Source organism: Hetaerina americana, unplaced genomic scaffold (assembly GCF_022747635.1).
Source record: "Hetaerina americana unplaced genomic scaffold, ioHetAmer1.1.p SCAF_8, whole genome shotgun sequence".
NCBI classification, from domain to species: domain Eukaryota; kingdom Metazoa; phylum Arthropoda; class Insecta; order Odonata; family Calopterygidae; genus Hetaerina; species Hetaerina americana.
In genome coordinates, this window is record NW_027287427.1 from 71,265,355 (window position 1) to 71,289,072 (window position 23,718).

Consider the following 23,718-nt stretch of genomic DNA (forward strand, 5'->3'; position numbering starts at 1 on the left):
CACCCTAACAATACAATCCTTTTCTTTGCGTACATTCAATCATCGTTAAAAATACACATCCATTTGGACATATATGAAGTCTCACGTACGTGACATTTCTCTTACAGAGACAGCACACCTCACAATCGGCTCTTAAGCCATTACTCGTTTCCGTATCCATTGTTCTACTGTATTGGATAGAATCATCAAAGACGCAGGTAGGCTGATATCAAAGATGCACACAGCAATAAAGCAGTCATGCGCATGTAATTTAAATACCTATCAAATGGTGTCGTTCTGGTTTACTAATGTTATTTCAACTTCATAAAGGCAACTAGACAACCGCTAAACATACAGACAACACAATTTAAGACGCTCCAGCTATCCTTTTTAAAACGCACCTTTGTATTTCAACCAATTTTATCAATTATTAAATTAATTCAAAATCACGTTCTGGCCATCACGCATGTTTCACGTGCTCCGGGGGCTTCACTTTTTTTGTATACCAATTTGTTTTTTTCCTAGCAAGAAAGATATGAATAGAAAGTAGGTATGCCTTCCAATTAAACTTTTTAAAGATTATGTACATTGGCGACTGGAAGCTTATACAACATATTAATTCGTTTTGTCTGTGGACGAGCGATTTAAAAACGAACTAAAGCGCAGAACTCCGTACGGTTAGCAGGGGGCGGAGCCCGTCTCTTTGTAAGGCCATGTACCGTACCAATCATGGCAACGTCAGCTACCCCATTGCCTTAAATCTTATTTTTATACTCACAGAACGTGTGCAGTGATTTTAATTACGAATTCTACGCGTAAATTTCAATCACATACGCACAAAAATGTCAACGGTCGAAGTGTTTCGAACAATTCCTGGTTTTTTGTGAATGATACCTAATAAGATTGCCAAGGAGCTAGATTATATATATATATATATATATATATATATATATATACATATATATATATATATATATATATATATAGATAATCTAATTCTCATCTCCAGTTACCAAGGGAGAGCAACATCCGGCGGCGTTCCCATTGGATGATTGACTTCGTTTTAAAAATTTTCCCAACAATACGAAACCGATTAGAAAAAACTGGATTGTAAATTTATGCAACTGATGCCTTTCGAGCCGGGAAGGCAACTTAGGAAAGACCACAACATTTAAAGGGAACAACGATGCTTGACGCCGAGGAATTTACCCACCGGAATGACAGTATCGTAGGCGGAGGAAACACTAAAACCAACATGTCTTAATGGGTAATCAAACCGGAAATGGCCTCCGGCTTGAGAGATGACCATCATTACGGCTAATTCTTTCATTCAATTTGCATTATTTCAATAATAAAACCTTAACACAAATTTCCAAGGTGTCGCACACTTTTACAAAACAGGTAGAGGCGGGCTACAAGAAAAAACAGCGAGGAAGAATCTTTCCTCAGAAAGCCTTCTGATCGCAGTAGTTGAAGGCTCTGAAGAATATCGATCAAAAGCTAGAGGATTGAAAAAGTTTTAATAAAAATTTAATATCGTTAAATGTTATAACCCAATCAGAATCGAATCATATATGATGCCAGAATAAATGAGATCGGGGATGAAGATTCGATCATGAAAGTAGCCATATGGGAGATTCACACCCAAGACGCATAATGCCATTCCAGTATTTAATTAGATGAATCAAAAAACGGGGATAGATGAATACCCTAGAGGTCAGAATTATTTACTGGTCTGAGGAAGACAGCTAATGCTGTCGAAACGATAAGCCAAGTCCGAGTGTCCTTTTCTGTGTCTTATATTATTATTTTTTTAAGGTAATCTACCGTTTAAGGTAGGTTTTTGGATGGGCACAACTACCAACTAAATATTTTATTACTCCTAACAAAACACAAAATCCCGCATCCTACTCAATAGCAGGTCCCTCTTCACCCTGAGTACCTCCTCCCTCCCTTCATCCCGTCCAACATCCCTATCCTGTTCCTGCCCTTTCCTCGTTTGCCTAACATTATCCCCTCTATTACAGTCTTCAACATCCCACGCCCGATCAATACGCCCTTCATCCATTTTACCTGCCTCCATAGGATTTCTCCCAACAAACCCCTCTCTTCGCCCACGATACTAAGTACTTCCTCCTCTGTTTTCTTCTCGGTCCATTTCACCTTCTCCATTCTTCTCCAAACCCACATTTCAAAAGCCTCCAGTCTACGTCTATCATCCTGCTTCAACGACCACGTTTCCGCGCCGTACATAGCTACCATATCAAAGTTTTGACTCGTCTTTTCTTAATATCCTCAATCAACGTCCCCGTCATCAACTCCCTCCTTCTTGTGAAAGCCTCTTTGCCTAGCGCAATTCTTCTCCTTACGTCCCTACATTGACCACGTTGGCCCAAAACAATTCCGAGGTACGTACACTGTTCTACCTGTTCCAGTTTTTGCCCTCCTATTTTAATGTTTAGCTAAGCATTTTTCTTTCTAGAAAATCGCATAACTTTTGCTTTATTAATATTGATTCTCATCCCATACCTGTCGCGCTGAATTTCCAATTCACTCAGCAATGCTTGCAACCCCTTGCCTGACTGACAAACTAAAGCTTGGTCATCAGCGAACCAAACTGATTTTACGGATTCCCCGCCCACTTTCATTCCTACCTCCAGTTCTTCCCATGCCTCTTTAACCATTTCCTCTGCATACAGGTTGAACAGCAACAGTGATAATGGGCCCTGCCTTACACCTCTTCCTAACACTCACTGCCCATCCGGACTCCCCGTTCCCCAATCGCACCTGAGCAGCCTGAGACATGCACAGGTTGCGGATTCGCCTCCTATCCCTCCAATCTAGTCCTATTTTCTGCAATATACTCATTAGTTTTTCCCAATTCACTCTATCAAACGCTTTTTCGAAATCTACGAAACAGGCAAATACCTCCTGTTTGTATTCTATATTCCTCTCGATTAATAATCTCAATACTGCTATGGCATCACGCGTACCTCTCCCCTTCCTAAACCCAAACTGATCATCCCCTAAGTAATCATTTGCCTTTCTCTCTATCCTTTTGTTTATGATCCTGAGAAGAACTTAGGCTGCGTGGGATATCAAAATGAAATGACTTTAAATGATGGATTATTTTATATATACACACATATGTATATGTTTATATTATATATATATATATATATTATATATATATATATATACACACGAGGGTCATCCGGAAAGTAGTACCCGTTCGTTCCGCATGAAGTGCTGACGACGCGAGTAGCCGCTGGACGAGGTCAGATAGCTTCAGTGGCTTGTCTGCCTTCTCTGAGCCAAGTTGCGTGACGCTAGCATTGCCTGTGTTGTTTCTGTGATTGTTTACAATGTTTAAAAAAATTGAGAACGCCGCCAGTTGTGAAGTGAGGGCAGTGATTAAATTCCTCAATGCAAGAAACGTTCGCCCATGTGATATTCATCGCCAATTAAAGGAGGTGTATGGAGACAATGTAATGGACGAGTCGTCTGTTCGGCGGTGGTGTCGCAACTTCAACATGGGGAGGGGGAACACACACGACGATGAGCGTTCGGGGAGACCGTCTGTCATTACAGACCAACTGGTGAGCTCAGTTGACGAATTCGTGAGGAACGATCGGCGCGTCACAATTGATGACATCTGTGAGCATTTTCCCAATGTTTCTCGAACAATTGTTCATGAAATTGTTAAACACCATCTGCATTATGCAAAAATTTGTGCAAGATGGGTCCCTCGCGTATCTCAATGAGCTGGCGGCGAAGGACTATGCAGCAGGAATACAGAAACTTGTCACACGTTATGACAAATGCCTTAATTTGCTTGGAGATTATGTTGAGAAGTAGTTTAAAGTATCCTCTTTCAAATAAAATTTTTTTATGTTTGTTAATATCTACTTTTGTGTCTTTATTTCACGAACGGGTACTACTTTCCGGATGACCCTCGTATATATATATATCTAATATATATATATAACCATTGGGGTAATTGCGTATATATATATATCTAATATATATATATAACCATTGGGGTAATTGCCTGTTTCTTTGAGACTAACCTTGTGAAGCCAATGTATGCCGCGCGAGCTCAAACTCGCGTATGCCCATGGGGAAATGATTTCCTGCCGCCCCAGTTCTTAAAAAAAACAGACGATGCGAGTTTCAAAAGGGAAGGTAATTGTTTTTTTTTACGACTGGTTACTCAACCCCCTCAAGTCGGCGCATTCACCTTCACCTGCCATGACGCTATGGTTTATAAAAAGACACTTGCGTCCCTCATGACGCGATCTTACGGACGCCCATGCAGTGAAATCGGATGAGCTTCGACCACCGACCTGGAAAACATTGGTGGCCATCTTAACGTATAGGCGCGTTTCTGAGTTCCTCCTCTATGCACGATGGAATCGAACACGCCCTTTCCATGAGCGGTGATGCTATGGCCATTTAAACTGTTCGATCGATAGATACCCTTCCGCGTATATTTTTCCCACAAAATTCATCTACGGTTTCTTGGTCTTCGAAAGGAAGAAATTCATCCACCTCGAATAAAAGTCCCCTGCTTATAGAATTCAGACCATCTACTTAAAAGTGTAGATGCCCCACCCCACCGAATCTACCAAGTGATTTCCGTTAGCTTAGTGGCCATGCGTGCCCCACTTTCGACGCCTTCGACAACCTGTTTGCCCACTCATTAGCTAATCGCGTCTCTCCCGGCGGTTTTCCCCCCGAGATAGAGGATGACATATTTAATAGTGGCATGTGCGCCACACTCTTTTTGGGACTAATAAAAAGGGAGAGATATAAGGCGTACTAAAATGTTTCGAAGTAAAACAAGTAAATTAATATTAAGGCGAGTTAATCGGGCATAAAGGCAGGAGAAAAAAATAAGTATCGAAAGGTATGAAACGATGCATTGTGATATTACCTTCTTGAAAAGCGGCGAAACACGACAGAATAATGATTTTTTTCTTATTTAATGCAAATAACTGCGGAGGAAAAAATTACAGACAGAAGAAGCGTTAGACATTGACGACCTCTTCCAATGTCGCGCAGCGTTGAATTTTCTTCCGAAAAATATTCACGATCTCGTTCGGTTAAACAACTATACTTCATAAACCAGATACAATGTAATTGAGAAACAAATAATATCAAAATTTTTATCCTTTTTTTAGCCTTTAAAAAAATACTCAAAATGGACAAATCAACTCTCGTGATTTCGACATACAATTATTACAAATACCACTTACCTAGTGTCGTTCTTCAAAATTGCTTTCAAATTTTAAAATACCTACCATTTTCTTAAAATTGCCTATCGTGGGTATTCTCAAAAAGGGTGTCCTTCCGGGATTCCGAACATCATAAGATTCATAAAAAAATTTTAAATTGGGAAAGCCGGTAGTCGGCAACCGAAAGGTTAACCTTAAGGTCAACCCAATGCGGTCCATCGAATCATAACTACGAATTAAATACACACTAATGCATAGAGAAACTTCTCTTTTCAATAGCGATTGAAAGGGTGAAATAATGCGAGTTTCGTTCAAAACTGGAATCGGGAATTACACCATGCTTAGCGTGCGTATATCCCACGCAGATTGTCCCCGTTGGAATCACGGATTCTAGCCAATATTCCGTTTCTAGCTTGCGTGTTTTGGTAGATGGAAATACAAGAGTGATACCCAGTACGACAGGTGACGGGTGTTAGGTTTGCTAGGCTGGAATTGGGTTTTCGCGATCCGCAGTCCAGGAGAGTCTCATTGGATTTTATTTCAAGCTTATGGATTCTTACACCGCAATACCATTAAGGATAATTTTCCCCGGTGACAATGCTGCACCTTAAACGCAAAACGATCTAATTATGCCATTATCATACTTCAGAAATCACCTTTTCTTGCAATCGACCGAATAGTTTTTGCGCTGTAATTAACTATTTCCTTTTTTTCGAACCTCCCGAAAAAATGTACTCCATATAAACGATCGCAAGATTAATTATTTTTCAACTTGATCGGGGTATTCAGAAACGATATATTGATTAAATAATGGGAAAATGTGTTACATAGTAAGCTAACCACTCGGGTAGTTTTATCCACATATTTTTGTAGTTTTATCCTCTACTCAGTGTGTGTACGCTTTCATTACCCTAGATGGCAATTTTTCTGCTTTTGTAGTAGCTCGTGTCACCGTTCATAGTTTTTTTTTAATATGAGGTAGAATTCATGCACCAAGCATGGGGTCTAATTTAGAGAAAAACATGAGCACACAATAGCATTTCCAACTGAGGATAAAAACTAGCAGTCGGTGTACCAGACACTACAAGAAGGAGAGCATCTCCAAGCGATGACGCTCTTTGTCCTAGGACGGAACAGATACAGTTTCCCAAAGCGAACTGGAAAGTTTTGAAACCAGATACATGTCAAAGAGCGGTAGAACTGGGGACGAGCTCAGTAAAAGGGGCGGGAGCTTAGGGGCAGTCGACGAACAAGTCTTCCTTATTGTCAAACGCTTTCTTCTCGTGCACGAGGAAAAGAAATAAACCGTGAACCAAACGATGGGCCGACCCACAAGCTTTCGTTAACAGTTTCTGGAATTCATTCTGCTGATTGAAAACTCAGGATGAAAAAAAGGCCCTGAAGAACTTTCACAAACGCTATCCTCATATTTTGACACACAATCGTGAACGACCCATATAACAAAAAACAAGACGGCTGAAGATCGCCAGGATACGGATGAAGGATCACCAACAGACACCACGCTAAGGAACGAGAGAGATCATCGTCGGTGATAAGGTGACTCCTCTCTCCGGGTCAAATTTTTTTTTCGGGGTCGACGTGAAACGCAAGCACGAGGAGCTGGGAGGCAGACGGGAGAGGTAAGAGAGTCGAAAGACGCTAAGGCTTTAAGGAAAACGGACCCGGAACACCACCGTCCGGAGAAAGAAGGCACGGAAACCTGGAAATAAGGACGAAAGCGGTAATCCTCTCACCTTGCTCTGCAGAATCTTCGTAAGCTGTAGCGACCTCAGTGCACACCACACACTCGATAATGAAAAAAAACTAAAATCACTCGGACGCTTGTGACCACCGACACCAACACCACCGACTGCGACCAGCGACTTCAACCAACTACAACAAACGAACAAGTCGGCCCGCCAGTTTTCTCCTCCGCTCTCCCCTCACTTCCCCTCCGATCCCGACCGACCCTCCTACCCCTTCCCCAACCCTCCGTGCCCGCCCACCCACCCAAGGCGCCGAGCACTCTTGCAGCCCTCCCCGCTTCCCCACCCCTTCCACAGCCGCATCACTCCCATCCCCCTCGCCCTCCTCTCGGGCCCTCCGACCCCACACCCCCGAGGACGCCACAAGTCCTCCCACTGCCGCCGCCCAATTTCCCCGCGTGCCCTCACACACCTGTGCCACGGAACGAAGTTGTGTGAGTGTGTGTGTGTGTATAAACCCACCCTCCCTCTCCCTTGGGTCAATCGAAACTCGAAAGCCCATGGGAGAATGCTTACCTTCTCTTCACTGCTCTATACCTCTTACTCGCGTGTATTTACACGGGTATGACTGATCGGAGGAGTTTAGAACAAGCGCGATACTGAGAGCAGAGCAATCAGTGGTGGTCCAGGAAGCGTTTTCATTAGGAGAATAATTTTGAAATCTCGTTCGCATGCGTTTGTCCGTGCATTGGAACTTGACCGCAGGAAGATAAGTCCAACAAAATAACAATATTATTGAAATGCTTTGAACGCGAATCAGTTGGGATACGAGGGGGTATTGTGCGTAAATTATAATGATAACGAAAATGAAGGATAAAACGAGATATTATAGTTCTAAGGGGAGAACGCTTTGCAATGATACGTATTTATATTCTCCGAGGGGAAACTCCCGAATTATAATCTAAATTCCCACATGGAAATCCCAGAATGCTCTTGAAGAGAGGATGTCTGATATAAAAACTGAATGCCTGTTAATCCTATATTAACCAAATTTCCAAAAAAAACTGCGGTAGATGCCGCAACAGTAACTTTTAGCGGAGTCATCGCCTTGACTGGGATCCCAGTCAAGGCGAATGATTTTTACACTCGGAAATTGTTGCATTGACCTATATTAACCACTTATAGAGCTCGAGAATTTTTAACAGGGAGGAAAAAATGTAGTCAAAACAGTCAAAATAGTTAAAGATATATGAGGAGATCAGCACTCAAAGACTTATAAACTATCCTGGAAAAACACGGAAACAAGTAAGTTTCCAAGTAATCTCCTGAAAAACTTATGCTGATTTGCGTGTCTACAACCTACTGGCATGAACTCCTTGAAATAAAACATTCATTCATTCATTAACAAATGGCCACAGCTGAATTTTTTTCTCATGCTAACTTGAAATTAATTTAATGTTATAAATTACAGATTACCAATGCCAAATGATATCCATTTTGAAGATTTGTAGGAAAGAAAAACACTCTGCCATTCCACATATATGTGAAATTACAGTAGCCGGTGTTGATACAGCATATCATCATCGACCGGTTTCGATACGGCATATCTGGCAGATGGTGATACGCTATATCGAAACCAGCCGTAGTACATTTTTGCCATAGCAGAGTGTTTTTCTTTCCTATGCATCTTGGAAAAGTTCCACAAAGTTACGAAATCCACCATTGCTTATAACTATTTTGAAGAGGAAATACTAGAAATGTATTCTCAATAGGATTTCTGTGTGGAAATAGGATTAAATAGGCAGGTTGCCGATGGGTATTGATTAAAGGCCATTGACAATTCTGAAATTTAATCCTAGAAATATTCTACTGAAAAATTAACAAGTGATCTTTGTGAAACATTACATGGGATTGGTGACTAAGAAAAGCATTGAAAGATTTGTCCAATTAAATCTCACGAGAGGAATTACCCTCAGTCTCCCTCTCACTACAAACAGTAACCAGTTTCTACCATCAAGGAGGGCGAGCTGTAAACTGTCAGAGTAAATTTCATATACATGGTGCGTTCCACAAGTCATGCGATTGAATTTTTCGCACCGCTCCTATTGGTCGGAGTGGAATCAAACCACTCAGTGTAGGTGGAAGGAACGCTAAGCTTTGCCGTGAAACTAGTCTCAGTGCTCTCCAAGCTGTGGAAGCGGCAGGGTGTCAGTTATTGTAAACCTCTGCCCGACTACCGCGTCACGAAAGACCAACCGAGAGGAAATTTCAAGTGAACTTTGGAACGTATTGAAAATGAACCTGATTATTTGGACGTCATCACTGCTGATGAAACCTGGATTTTCGAATACGACCCAGAAACAAAACACCACAGCTCAGAGTGGCACAACGACCAGTCCACCAAGCCCAAAAAGGCAAGAATGAGCAAATCAAAAGTGAAAACAATGCTCATTGTCTTTATCGACAGTAAAGGAGTGGTCCATAAGGAGTTTGTTCCAAAAGGACAGACAGTTAACGCTTCCTAGTACGTGGATGTGCTGGTAAGACTCCGAAAAACGATCATCAGGACGATAGAAGACATCTCCGCTACCTGGCAACTCCATCACGACAACGCGCTACGAGTCCGCGAGTTCCTGGCCTAACACCAGGTGCTAACGCTGCCCCCCCCCTATAGCCCTGACCGCGCCCCAGCAGACTTCTTTTTGTTCCCTCGGATTAAGGCAGCCCTGAAAGGAACCCGTTTTTCGTCCATAGAAGAGATCCAATCAGCCGTGACGAAGACCTTGCGAGAGGTCTCCAAAGACGCCTTTTAGGTCGCGTATCGGTCATGGCAGAGTCGTTTGAAAAAATGTGTAGAGGCCCAAGGACAGTACTTTAAAGAATTTTCAATGGTCATGCAAATCTCTTCGATAAATTCCTTAAAAAAATAAAAATCATTACTTTTGGAACACCCCCTGAATATTTAAATTGGAAACACAAGATAGGCACATTTTTGCAACAGTTAAGCCAAGCTTTAATTTGAATAAAAATTGTAAACAAAAGGGTGACATTTTTTTGGACATAGTTGAGGTCTATATTTTGTGGAATTCTATAATAATGCACAAAGAAGAATCAAAATACTTTAGTACAAAGGTATATTATTTTAATCAGCAGTGCATGAATATTAAGAACACAATGGATAACCATCATCATCAGTATTTCAATCGTAAGACTGATTTACTGCAACCTTCCATTCTTCTCTATTCAGTGTTAATTACCTCAACCCCTTTCTGCTACATATTCCTCTTAATTATTCCTAAGCAGTTATCTTTTCATCTTCCTCATAGGATCTTCTCTTCAACTTTAACTTCTTTTATGTTTATAACTAATCCACTAGGCCTAAAGATGTGTTCAATTTATCAATTTCTTCTTTGCTGCAGGTTTTTTTTTCATTTGGTCCTTTCCTTTCTGTTCTTCTACATACTTCTTCATTCCTCTCTTTTTCTGTCCATTTAATCTTCAGCATTCTCCTCCAGCACGGTGTTTTGAAATCTTCTATTCTTCACTGGCTCATTTTTCCAATGTCTCTGATATGTAATTCACAGATTGTAGTTATGTAGGTAGGTAGGTAGGTAGTTCATGCTCCATACAAGCATTATCATGAACTGATTCCTTGTTTGCAACCTCGGGTTGTTTGAAAATATTAGTTTCCTCTCCTTCATAAAAGCCTTCTTAGCTTGACCTATATTTTGTTTGGCGTCAGTCAAACTTCTTCCATCCCAAGTTACACTGCCGTTCGGTGGATGAAGAATTCCACTTGCTCTAGTTTTACTCCTCTCATTGTGACACTCCATTTGCTTTAAGCTATCTTCCAAACTTGAGTATTTTAGTTTTTCTCTTGCTGATGCTCATATCATACTCCACTGCCTGGTTCATAAGCATTAAGATTTACTTGCAAATCCTCTCACGTTTCTGCAACTACTGCAAAGTCATCTGAAAACCGGAGCATGTTGATTCCTTTGCCATTGATCTTGATTCCTTCGATGCTTCAATCTTGTACTTCTTTTATTGCCCCTTCTAGATATACATTTAGTAGTGCTGGTGAGAGGTTGCATCTTGTGTGACTCCTTTCTTCACTGTGACCTGTATTTTGCTTCTTTATTTCATTTGAATAGTTGTCAACTGAATCCTGTATAGGCGATAGAATATTCTTGTGTTATTGTGGCACATTCCAAGTACTTCTGATATCTTGAACATTTTGCTCCATTCAACTTTGTTGAAGACCTTCTCCTAGCCCACAAATGCAGCATGTAATGGCTTGTTGATATGTAACGTTTGTTTGGTCAATACCCTCAAACTGTGTATTGCCTCTCTTGTTCCTTACATTTTCCAGAATCCGAATCAGTATTCCAAAAGGCTTTCTTCCATCTTTCCTCATATTATTCAGCTAATTATCCCAGTAAGTATTTTTTATGTTTGAAAGGCATTAGGCTCTACATACTGAGACCTCCAAGATTATTAGTTCTTTGATTCTTGGGTTTTCCAATCATCATACTTATCACCCCTCCTCATGGACTAAATCCTTGGCATGGTGGAAGGGCTGGTGTTTTCTGATGACCTCTAGAGCTGTGATGATGGGAGCAATGATATTTGCTTTTGGTATTTTATCCCATGCCAGATGGGATGAAGGGTAGGAGCCAGATGATAGGTGGTTCATGCAGTGTTTGTTCCTCAGTGATGTGACTGCAAAGACATCTGACCCCAGTAAGGTGGACATTGAGTAATGGTGCCACATGAAAAACACTATTGAGAAAGGCAACGTGAAACCACCTCAATTATGTATCCCATTGTGTATGGTCATATGCTGTGCCCAGCAGTGGAGTAGGCAAGGCTTCTGCAGTCACCATCTCATGAAATTATTGGAAACCAAAAGTGACAGCAGCAGCACACACAATTCAGAAAAGAACCGAATTAGTTAGAGTGGAAACTTGGAATCTTATGACAATAATGATGGTAGAAAAATTAGAGAATATAAAGGAAGAAATATAGAGAGGAAATATGGATGTTTTAGATCTCGTACATGGTTTAGACTTGAAGCCATAGGTGCACATTGAAAATGCTCAGGGGTTTAGGAAGATATTAGTTAGGCCATATTATGGTGGACAGGAATTTAAGAATAGCTTGACTAATTTACACAGATTCCTGGGAGCGGATGCAGGCTCAGATCTAAATTTAGTAAAAATGAAATGTAGCATATGATTCAAAAAGATAAAACATGAACAATGGTTTAGGGAATGAAATGTAGAAGCTAGCCAGGAGCTACAAGAAAGGAGTTCAGCTGGCTGCAGTGAAAATCATAAGTAAGGAAAAGGAGTTGAGTACCATTGAGGAAAAATGAGAATACATATCACAAAAAGGAATAATAATAGCCGTAAGCAAAACCATAAGAACTGTAATTAGGAAAAGGACAAGGAAAACATGGATTATGGAAGAGATGATTAGAAAGATAGTCAAGAGAAGAACCTGAAAGAATGTAAATATAGAATTAGGTATTGGGAACTATGAAAGGTGAAATAATAAATTAAGATTGATAAAAAATAAAGCAGAAAAAGGGTGACAGAAGATGTAGTTCAAGGATATAGAAAGTATCCAGAGGAAGGGTGAAATTGGTGCACTAGACAAGAAGGTTAAAACACTATCAGGAAATAAGAAGGGAAAATCTGGGTTAACAATTAGAGACAAGTCAAGGAAATTACTGGTTGTACCAGGAAAGATCCAAGAGAGATGGAAGCAAACTATTGAAGAACTGTGTAGTAAAGAACTTAGGCCAACAAGTGCAGACACAGAAAGAGAATATGACATAGATGAAGATAGCTTAGGTTCAGGCATACTCGTCCATGAGATAGAAAGGGTATTAAGGGAGATGAAAAAAAATTAGGCCATGGGGGTAGATAACTTTCTTGCAGATCTACTTAAAGGTTTAGGGAAATGTGGGAGGAAGAGTTTTTATGGACTAATTCGTAGCATTTATGAGAGAGGATTTGGCTTGAAGACTTTGTCACTTCAGGGTAAATTCCTATTCAAAACAAGGAAAGGGCTACAACATGTGAGGACTAAAGAACAATAAGTTTGATTTCCCACAAAGTTAAAGTGGCTCTAATGATCATCAATGATAGGATGGAGAGCAGGGCAAATGATTACTTAGGTGATGATAAACTTGGGATCATAAAGGGGAGAGGCACATCTGATGCCATTGCAGTAATGTAGTCACCTGATAGAAAGGAATATAGAATACAATCAATATTTTTATTTCTCTGTTTTGCAGATTTGGAAAATGTGTTTGATTGAGAGAATTTGGTGAAATTAATTAATGTATCACAGAAAATAGGAATAGATTGGAGGAATAGGAAGCTTATCCACAACCTGTACATGTCTCAGACTGCTCAAGTGTAAGTGACAGATGGAGAATCCAGACAGGTAGTTTTAGAAAGATGAGTGAGACAGGAGTGTACATAATCACCTCTGATGTTCGACATATATGTGGAGGAAATAGTTACAGAGGCATGGGAAGAACTGGACACAGAAATGAAAGTCAATGGAGAATTCATAAAATCAGTTATATTTGCTGATGATCATGTTTGTCAGTCAGTCAGGGACTCCAAGCATTGTTGAGGGCATAGAAAAGTTGGTGTGATAAGCATGGGATGAGATTAAATGCAAACAAAACAAAGTTTATGTGGGTTTCCAGAAAGAGAGAGGCCAAGTTATAAATTAAAATGGGAGGAAATCAAAAAACTTAGTAATTCCAAGACTAATTTTGTGTTGAAATAAAATTTTCTTCAATTGATTCCAAAATGGAGGAGGGTCACTTTTAAGTCATTCAGGCCATTGAAGAGTATTTAAATGTGTTCCTTCCATTTCTTCTCAATGTCTTCATCTTTTACTAGTATCTTTCCATTAACATCTCAGAAGTTGTGGTTTTTTCTTTCTCCAACTTTTTCCCCACCATTTTATGGCCTGCTTTACTGTTTCCCTTCTTAATGTTGACCTTTATTTCTTAGCAGCGGTTTACTCCCTCTTCCTTGGCTTCCTTACACTCTCGCACGACTTGGCTCCACAAATCCTGATAAAGGATTTCCTCAATTTCATTTCTCGGATTCTTATATTTTCTTCTTGCTTCAATGAGTTTTCTTATTTTAGCTATTATCCATGAACACTTATATTTCACCACCTTACTCATGAGTTGCACACATGCTACTTTGGTTATAAAATTCTTTATTTCCTTGCATGCTAGCCTCAGATATTTCTTCTATTTTCCTTTTGATGGTCAAAATGAACTTTTTCTCTCACTTATTTTTCCTCCGGTAACTTTGTGTTTCATCTAAATCCCTGAGTCATTTTCTTCATCTTCTTGAAATGCAGGTGGCTATCAATAGCTACCAGGTTGTAATCACCATTTATATCTGCATCAGATTAGCTCTTACATTACATGTAATTGTTAATCCAGTGAACTCCATCTATGAGTATTTTGAGCTGGACTGTGAAACTATTGTATTTTAGATGCATGGTTGTCCATTCTTACCAAAAAAAGTCTTTACAAATTAAATGGCTCCAAACCAGAACCAGACAAACTACAAAACCTTTGCCTGAAACTCAAATTCCACACTCCACATATCCAAATGCCACATACTAATAATAGAAATGTCGCGTAACAACACAACGCAAAGCAGTTGTCGAGCATGAATGCTACATGGCTTTATTAGAAGTTTAATTGAGAAATTTTATTATTAAAATAATCGTACAATTGCAAATGAGAACGATTTAAGTAATATCCTGAAACTAAAGTATTAGCAATACTTATGGCTTCAGGAGGTTTATACCTTTCACAGCTTTTAAGAATAGGTGAGTATTTTACACTTTTCCTGAAAAATTCTTCAGACAAAATCATTGAATCATATTACACCAACCTAATTTTTTAAGAATAATATGGTCCTTAATGATTCCCAATTTTATATAGAAATATTCATCAACTATCCTAATAAATTGCACATTCTAGTTATTTCCGGCCATTTAATTGCACTTTTTTCCTCAGTTTAATTGATTATTGTATATTTTAAATTAATTGAGAAATGCATCATGTTCCTGGAAGCTTAATTATATATATATATATATATATATATATATATATATATATATATATATATATATATATATATATATATATATATATATATATATATATATATATATATATATATATATATATATATATATATATATATATATATATATATATATATATATATATATATATATATATATATATATATATATGTGTGTGTGTGTGTGTGTGTGTATTAAAAAAAAGAATTTTCTAAGACTTACCAAAGGTTTCATTCATTTCTCAATGGCAACAGAAGAAAAATTTGGATACAGGTCGCATATCTTCTGTTAAAACTAGCAGAATTATATCCATAAGTCCAAAAGTTCATCTCATCCTTTCAGCCAATGCCAACTTTAATCTTGCTGATTCAGAGGCATAACTGTAACTTCACCCTTGCTTAAGATTTAGAATGAGACACATGAAACAAGTACTTTTTGAACATCTTTATCTCCTAGGTTCAAAATATTATGCAGGAAATATATACGTATAACAATACATTAAGATATTGACTGTCCCTCCCTTACCTCAAAGGCTGATTTTATTTATCCAACATACAGTTTCATGCAAACATTTACTAGGTTCCTTTATGTCGAGGGTTTTTAACTGAAACAAAAATTTTCTCAGTATAAATCTCTGTTAAATGTAAGACTTAATTGATAGTTATCACAATATTTTAAAAATATAATAGCCTCATAATGCTGCTAAGGTATGTAGCTGAATTGGTTTAGAATTAAATGAGCTTCTTTGATGCAAATTTAAGAAAAAGATAGAGCTTAACCTGTTTCATGAATATCAGCATTCCTTTGCTGTTTAGAGGCCACCAAACACTCATGTCTCATTAATTATTTTTTAATTAAACTATAATTATCATTTTCAGCAGTTTAATAAATATTCACAAACTATATCTTGGGTGGTAGTTCACAGATAATGAATTATAGATAAAGTCATATTACTGGTTTTTACATGAAATATAGGGGATAAATGAAATTAAATACAACCGTACATTTTGCTATCATTGAGGTTTTCCCCTTAATTCTTTTTCCATATTATGACTGGAAAAATTAAAAAAAAGTGCAATGTAAATTCCCCACAGTAGCATTTCTCATAAAATATTTAACATATTAGTTGACTTTTTTTTACAATTCAAGATAATAAAATGAGAAAGAGAGATCTAACAAACTCAGGAAAAATCATCTTTAATTTATCATTAATGTGCTAATACATGAGGATGATAGTCACAGAATAAAATCATTTAAGGTGGTGAAAAGATTAACAAAATGATCAATTACAAAATAGCATAATTAGTATCGACAACAAGAATTTCACAAAGGAAACAATGGCAATATCAATGCATTAGCAAGAATACTGGACATAAAATTTACACTCTTCGCAAAATCACAACAAATGTGTTTCATTGATTTTTTCTTTCATACATTTTGACATGCTGGCTTGAAATTGCATTAATCTAATTCAGTTATATCTCAGGTTTTGTAAAATCTTGGGTAAGATTCAAAGGCAAAAGGGCAAGAAGGATAAGACAACCAGAAGTTTTTCGGTTCATAATACTGGAGAATGATTTCTAATAGACTCTCATTCTGGGTTGTTGAGTACATGCTTCCTCTTATTCCTCAATTCATCTCTGTAAGAATCTCTTTCTACCTCATACTCAGCTTGGAGAATGATAGTGGCCAAAGCAAAGGATAAAGCAGCGCACAATACCTAAGAGAAAAAATTATTTTTCAAATTTGGATTATTTCATGCCCCAAAGAATTGTTTAATAGGGACAACTACAAAGTTTACCATCAATGCTCAAAAATATGCTACTTACTTAATTTTAAATTAAGGGCAAATGAGTTATCAAGCAAAAGAGGTCTCAAAATAACACGAGATAACAATTTTAATTTGTATGAATGTAAAAATCATAGCATGTTACATGTATATGTATGGAGATATCTGCTGGCTTAATTTCCATGAGTTTACACCTTGAATTATTTTTAAATTATCATTCCTAAATATTTATAAATCTGGAGACTATATAGAATAGTGGGCTACGAACTGGAGGGCAAGGGTTTGATTACTTCTTGTATTATTTGCTACCAGATCTTCCCAGCAAACCACAAATGGCACAAAGAAAGAGGCTGGTTGGCCCCTAGCCTTTTTTTGTATGAATTTCATATTCCATTGGGCTCAGTAATGGGTAAGTTCTACCCTTTCCTATGAAACCAACCTGCAGCCTGACTGAGTATGGTTTTATTATTGTTAACTTGGTGCAGTTAATAAGGAATGATCAAGTATGAGTGTGTCTCATTCATGTTAGTCCTTATTTAGGCAGGCAACTACTATTTTAACCCATCATCACTTTGTGTTAGCTATACCTTGACCATTATTGGTTACAACTGTACCCACTAGGCATTTAGAAAGTGTTATGAAGTTTCCTGAATTGATGTTTGTAATTTCTCTTTTAAAATTAATGCAATTATAATAAGATTTCTTCTGCATATTTGTGGGACACACATTGCATTTGGCTCTTCAGAAGTCCATTAGAACACAAGTATGATGGTACCTAATTATTTTTTATAAATATAAGCATTTTTATATGTAAAATTAATAAGAGTGAATAAGATATTTTCCATGGATTATGGTAAGTAGTTTTTTTTCAATAATAATGTCATTAAAGCACTGATACTTAAGCAATATAAGACAAGATTCTACTCTATATCAATTTAAATCTGTATTTTCCGTGTGTATCCATTCAAACTTGAAATGAAGATTGTTTGTTTTCACCTCTGTCACAACAGCTCATAATATATGTTGTATACCTATTTTGCTAATTTCTTATGCCCCACTACCTGCTTTTTCGTATGTTTATCATGTTCTCTCTAAAGGTAATTGGCAAATTACGATTTCCTAGCTAAAATTACCAAAGAAATTATAAATATATAATGCATTCTACACATTTTGTCATACATTTGTTTCCCTACAGAAAAAGCGTTTCATACACTGCATATTATTTAGTTGTTCTTAGGTGGTTTTGCTATAGAAAAACAATACCATAAAATATTTTTTACAATATTATATGCATAACATAGAAAGCACACTGATATCCACAGTAAATGTAAAATTTTTCAAGTAACCACAAAAAGTCATAAAACACATTAACACTTGATCTTCCTAACATATGGTCTACCATAATATTAAAGGTGGGTTCCTGTGATCATATCAACAAAAACTGCTTTTGCTCATTCCCACATTTCAGCTTTAACAATAAAACTAGCCAACTCAATGGGCCCCAGTGGACAATGGTCAACAGCCCATGCTGTCAGTATCATTTATTATCTAAAAAAACATTCTTTCATAACAGTATATTAGTATTATGGGCTCCTACCTCAAGGAAGCCAGTAGCCAAACCAAATATGCATATATACACGAGATGTGTAGAAACAAAATGCACCATTAGTGCATAACAACCATCTTTATAAATTGCTGTTGGTGGAAAGGAAGTCACATTGCACTGTGGATCCTTGAACAAAAAAGGACATGGGAATCAGAATTATAAACATTACAGCTACTATAAGAAGTTTAGGTTTAAAGGCATGTAGCAAAGGATTTGGTGTAAATTAAAAAAATTGGAATTGCAAACACATGTTATTTCTCATCAACCAGGAATTGAATCTAGAAATTTTATAGTGAAAACAGTATAATGGCCAGCAAAACAATTCAATCTCTGCCATATAAAAGTAATGCTAATGGATATCTCAAAATAATTCCAGGGATTTGTCTCCTATCAATTAGACATATTTTACAGTTTTCATGTGAAGCAAATTTGATTTTTATTTTGTCATACGGATTTCTAGGTTTTCATCCTTGGCGCCTGATTATGATTAATATTCCATTAATATTATTGGCAAGCTCTCACTATGGTACATGAATCTTTTTTCAAGTATTATTTCATTTCACAAGACATCGGGTCTTGGCCTAAGAATTTCCACTTATCATCAAAAATTTTCATCAATACATAGAATTTCCTTTTTCCCATTCAGTCTATCTAGAATCATTACATTTCATATTGTATAATTTAAATAATGCCAGGTACGACATTATCTCTGCTCTCACCTGTGTGCATACCTAAAGAAGTAAAATTTCGGCTCCTATGATATATTTTCATTCTGAGAACTATAGATTTGAACTATATTACCTTGGAGAGTTTGACCAAATAGGAAACTTTAAAGTTGAGTAATGTATTGAGAAATCGGTTCAAAAACTTACCAATTGAAATTTAATGATTCTGCAACAACTCTGAGGAATGTTTTTATTCCAATCCTCATATGACTTTACTCCACAGCACTTAAACTGAAAGGATTGTAAAGTTGAAAATAAATTAATTCCGCAAATGTTTTCATCTATTGTGTTTAAATGCATTTACCACACATAATCATGATTGAAAATTAAAATCAGCCATTGGAAGCAACATAAAAAATTTATCGAAGATTTTGAAATGATCACAGATCAGTTAAGGCCATCAAAGATCAAATGATCAAGGATCAGTTAGGACATATTGTATACTGACTGATAAATACGGTTGAACTATAGTATAACAATTTCTTGCATATGAATAAAATGCATTGATGATTAGGCCCTATTTGTCCCTTAATATTTGATTTATCATTTATATACTTAACCAGCTATTGCCGCAGACTGCTTAGGGTGCAGGTGGCAGACTGAGAGTCAGGATGGGCAATGCTTGGCAGTGGATTGAGACAGAAATGCTCAATATATTTTTTCTTTTAATTAATTATAAATGAGGAGATAATGGTAATAAAAGCATGGAAAGGGCTGAAGGGAGAAGTGAAAGTGGTGGGGAATCCATAAAATCAGTAATATTTGAGGATAATCACGTTTTAGTTAGCCAGTCAGCCTAGGGGTAACAATCATTGCTGGGCACTTTAGGAAATCAGTGTAATAGTAATGGAGTGACAATCAATATAAATGAAACAATGGTTATGGTTATAAGGTTTTTGTGAAGGAGGTAGGCAAAGTTAGCCATTAAAATTGGAGGGAAAAAATTAGAGCAGGTTGAACAGTTTGGATTAAAATACAAATTCATATCAAACAGATTTTAAGAAACACAAATAATTTTATATTTAGCCGTACGAGACTGTGCCCAATCCATTGTCTGCCCATGCTTTGCTTATGGAGAATAAACAATACTCTTATATTATTAAACCGTACTTAATTTGGAGAACTTCTTTCCAGGCAAATTTTAAATTATATTATTAACAATATCAGAATTTTGTATTTTTAGACCAGTTTTTGATTGACATCCTATGGTTGATGTGGCTGAATAAATAATAAAGGAAGAGGGTAAATAAATAAATCCAAATTTATTTTGCCAATGGTTCCTTCCGGCAATTCCCTGATACATTCATTAACAATGGATTAGGCTGCTAAGAAGTTGCTTTTCACCTAGAACTGAATTTTAGGAAATTTTGTGAACGTTATCACAACTTCTAATTAAAATCAAAATTCGATGTAAAGAATAAGGAAGTTCATTCAGTTTTTCTTCCTTTTGACAATTCAGTTCATTCAACCATTATTTTCCGTTGAATTTTGCAAAATGAATGTAGCCTGCTAACAATAAAACTGAACAATCATGCATTCCTTATTGAAGATGATGTGAATAATTTGAAGTCGAACCTGACACTCATATTGACCAAAAAGTAGCCCATTATCTGCAGAATGGCGACATTTAATAATGTGTGAATCTCGAATGTTGTTCAATTTCTGATTTGAAAAAACAGCAGAAAAACATTGTAGCTATATGCTTATCTTCTTGTCTATTAAATGAAGAATACAATGTATCTTTCCACTTTCCTTTACTGATGCACAACTAGTTTCAACGCTCAAGTGTCATCATCAGGTACAAATTAATAATTTTTTTCCCTTCCTTCTCCCCCCTCTCTCACCCACCACTCCTCTCCCTCATGAATGGTATATAAATGGACCACGACTTGATTTATTTGTACTTGATGATGATGCTTAAGCGTTGAAACTAGTTGTACATAAATAAAGGACAGTGGAAAGATACATTGTATTCTTCATTTAAAAAACATGAATTTCCACAAAGTTGGGCAGGGAACAATTGAATATTATCTTCTCATATATGATAGGATGAAAATAACTCACATAAGGCTGTATTTCATCCCAAGCTTGTCTTATGATTGGCTTATTAGTATATAAATTGATAGTGTATAATAAAGTATTTTGAATCATTTTAGCAGTCCGCTCTCTTATAAGGAGTCCCAACATACTTGCTACAAACACAATCAGAAATATTACTGACAATATTCCACCATACTGGAAAGGAAATGAGGATGAAAAAATATTTAAAACATTTATCAAGTCAAAGAATACATAAAAAATCAATGCACAATAAAATTAAAATGTAAATGGAACTCTGGAATATAATGACTATCAACAACATTTTATTGCAATAGAAGTTCAACTGTATATGTCATCTCTACAAACAGTACAGAAATTTGATTTACTCACAAGATAAAGCATCCATTTTACTCTATTAGAAGCCCCAAACCAGCCAAGAAAAGAAATTAGCACAGCCAAGCAAGAAGCCGTCAAAAGCAGGTACAATAATCCTACATACATGTGCAAACCAATGAGTTTTCCCACAAAAGATCTGCTAATTATCAGCCATATGATTGCTGCCAAGGCCCCAACTCCTGCCAACTAAATGTCATGAGCAATATTAGTTATTTACATTTCACTCGCAAACTTGTACGAAGAAACAGAATTAGTCCATTAATATGAATTTACTTTAATAAGATAATTTGCTAACTTTGGTTGATTAAAACATACCAATTATAAGGGAAAGAAAAAACATAAATAAATACAGACACAATAAACTAACTCTTAGGGTAATTGTGCAAAAAGGCACCTAGAATACTTGCTAATAACAAAAAGAGGTATGAGATTTTTATTAATTTATAAAGATAGTGGATCAAGAAAAACAAAATTATACCCAAACTAAGCCAGAAAAAAACATATTATCTAAATGTTAGATAAATATCAACTCCTATCCAGTAGGCTGACACATCATAAAATTTCAAATAAAAAACAAGACAAAATTCATGCATATTAAAACATTTCAGTATTACTTAAGTCAACACATGAAAAAATAAATTTAATTTTAGAATAAAACCTAAAAAAGATAATTATAAATAAAAGGTTGTTTCAAGAAGGATTACACTGTAAAATGATTGTACAGTGACTTTGTAATGAATAATAGTCATCACTGTTACAATACCAGAAAATGTAAAGATATACATGTGAAAATATCAAACCTGTCTATGGTAGCTTAAGGGCCATCATCAATGAGCACATATTTGTTTAACAATCCGTCCTACCACGAAAAAAAAATGAGACAAGAAGTTCAAAATTCAAGAAAATTCTATTTGCATATTTGGTTGATGAGTGCCATTATTATTATTAGGTAATCTACCGGTTAAGGTAGGTTTTTGGATGGACATAATTACTAATTAAATAATTTGTGACCCCTCGTAAAACACTACATTCTACTCTACATCAGGTCCCTCTTCAGCTCTGAGTACTTTCTTCCTCCCTTCATCCCGTCCAACATCCCTATCCTGTTCCTTCCCTTTCCTGCCTAACGTTCTCTCCTCAATTACGGTCTTCAACATCCCGCTGCCAGTCAATACCCCCTTCATCCACTTTTCCTGCCTCCGTAGGATTTCTCCCGACAAACCCCTCTCTTCGCCCACCATACCAAGTACTTCCACATTTGTTTTCTTTTCCGCCCATTTCACCTTCTCCATTCTTCTCCAAACCCTTATAGCATAAATGAACATTAGAGTCAAAATGAAGTGTATATTAGTTTACTGTCATCACTGTATCTACACACCTACAGGGGAATAATGTGATATATATCCCATTAACGTGTCCCATATACCTGTAATATATTCTCAACACTGTACTGTGTCTGCTGGACAAATTAATATATTATCATTATTAATCTATTGCATGTGTCAGATCACGTGAAAATTGAAATTTTAATATGATATTAATCATTAATAAAAGAACTCATCAACTTACCAATATTATAACATTGTACATGACTAAAAATATCCTAATGCAATTTCCTAATTTATTCATTTTGGCAGACTATCACGTTCTATGACCGGAGGATATATATCTTGTTTTGTTTCATTTTATATGATTACAATTTAATTCACATCACTTCGGTATACGGGAGTCACATCAAAACTTTGGAGGAGGGAATATATAATACCATCATATAACGATTCCTTTAATTTTAGCGCCTACGCTATTCCTCATTTGTTTAAAAACAATACTCAGCAGAGCCACCTATAACACTTGGAACCTTTTGAACGAATAATAAACACTTTTCAAAGCATATGGCTGTGAATTAACTCCATAGACCTTTAAGATAATGCTGGAATATTGTAATAAATGGATTTTTTTTAAACCTGGGAGTAATATCATTCATTCTCAACCTACCTTATTCGCTCTACTGCAATGGCAGGTGCGAAAATCTTCTTTCATTTCGTAAACGGGATTTCTCCCGTTTACGTTACTGACCAATGGATGTTGATCTGGTATG

General features: G+C 36.7%; 2 protein-coding genes across 5 annotated transcripts in view; both read right to left on the bottom strand.

Moving 5' to 3' along the window:
- The window catches only part of LOC139697770 (tetraspanin-11-like), a 230,638-nt gene extending 223,534 nt beyond the window's left edge, over nucleotides 1-7,104 (bottom strand). The window contains exon 1 of the mRNA XM_071596611.1: nucleotides 6,971-7,104. The gene's annotated coding sequence lies outside the window, so the exon portion shown is untranslated. The remainder of the gene's footprint in view (nucleotides 1-6,970) is intronic.
- Nucleotides 7,105-15,544: 8,440 nt separating this feature from the next.
- Nucleotides 15,545-23,692, bottom strand: LOC139697649 (tetraspanin-3-like). Of its 4 annotated transcripts, none has more exons than XM_071596443.1 (6): nucleotides 23,616-23,686; nucleotides 21,615-21,806; nucleotides 21,249-21,419; nucleotides 19,332-19,415; nucleotides 18,451-18,585; nucleotides 15,545-15,668 (listed from the first exon to the last, which is right to left on the bottom strand). In XM_071596443.1, the coding sequence occupies exons 1-6, from the start codon at nucleotides 23,658-23,660 to the stop codon at nucleotides 15,591-15,593; spliced, it is 705 nt and encodes a 234-aa protein (XP_071452544.1). In that variant the 5' UTR covers nucleotides 23,661-23,686; the 3' UTR covers nucleotides 15,545-15,590. The 4 variants fall into 4 exon arrangements, with proteins under 4 accessions (XP_071452544.1, XP_071452546.1, XP_071452543.1 ...); XM_071596445.1 differs by lacking the exon at nucleotides 15,545-15,668 and adding an exon at nucleotides 16,287-16,784 and having other exon boundaries at nucleotides 21,249-21,376; nucleotides 23,616-23,692; XM_071596442.1 differs by lacking the exon at nucleotides 15,545-15,668 and adding an exon at nucleotides 16,287-16,784.
- Between the last annotated feature and the right edge of the window lie 26 nt (nucleotides 23,693-23,718).

Excerpts from the sequence above, each read along its gene's own strand:
- LOC139697649 (XM_071596442.1), bottom strand. The coding sequence starts at position 23,660 with ATGAAAGAAGATTTTCGCACCTGCCATTGCAGTAGAGCGAATAAG. Across the intron at positions 19,416-21,248 it reads GGGATGAAATACAGCCTTAT|TTTAAGTGCTGTGGAGTAAA; the intron begins GTGAGTTATTTT and ends CAATCCTTTCAG. Across the intron at positions 16,785-18,450 it reads TGGCTACTGGCTTCCTTGAG|GTATTGTGCGCTGCTTTATC; the intron begins GTAGGAGCCCAT and ends TTTTTCTCTTAG.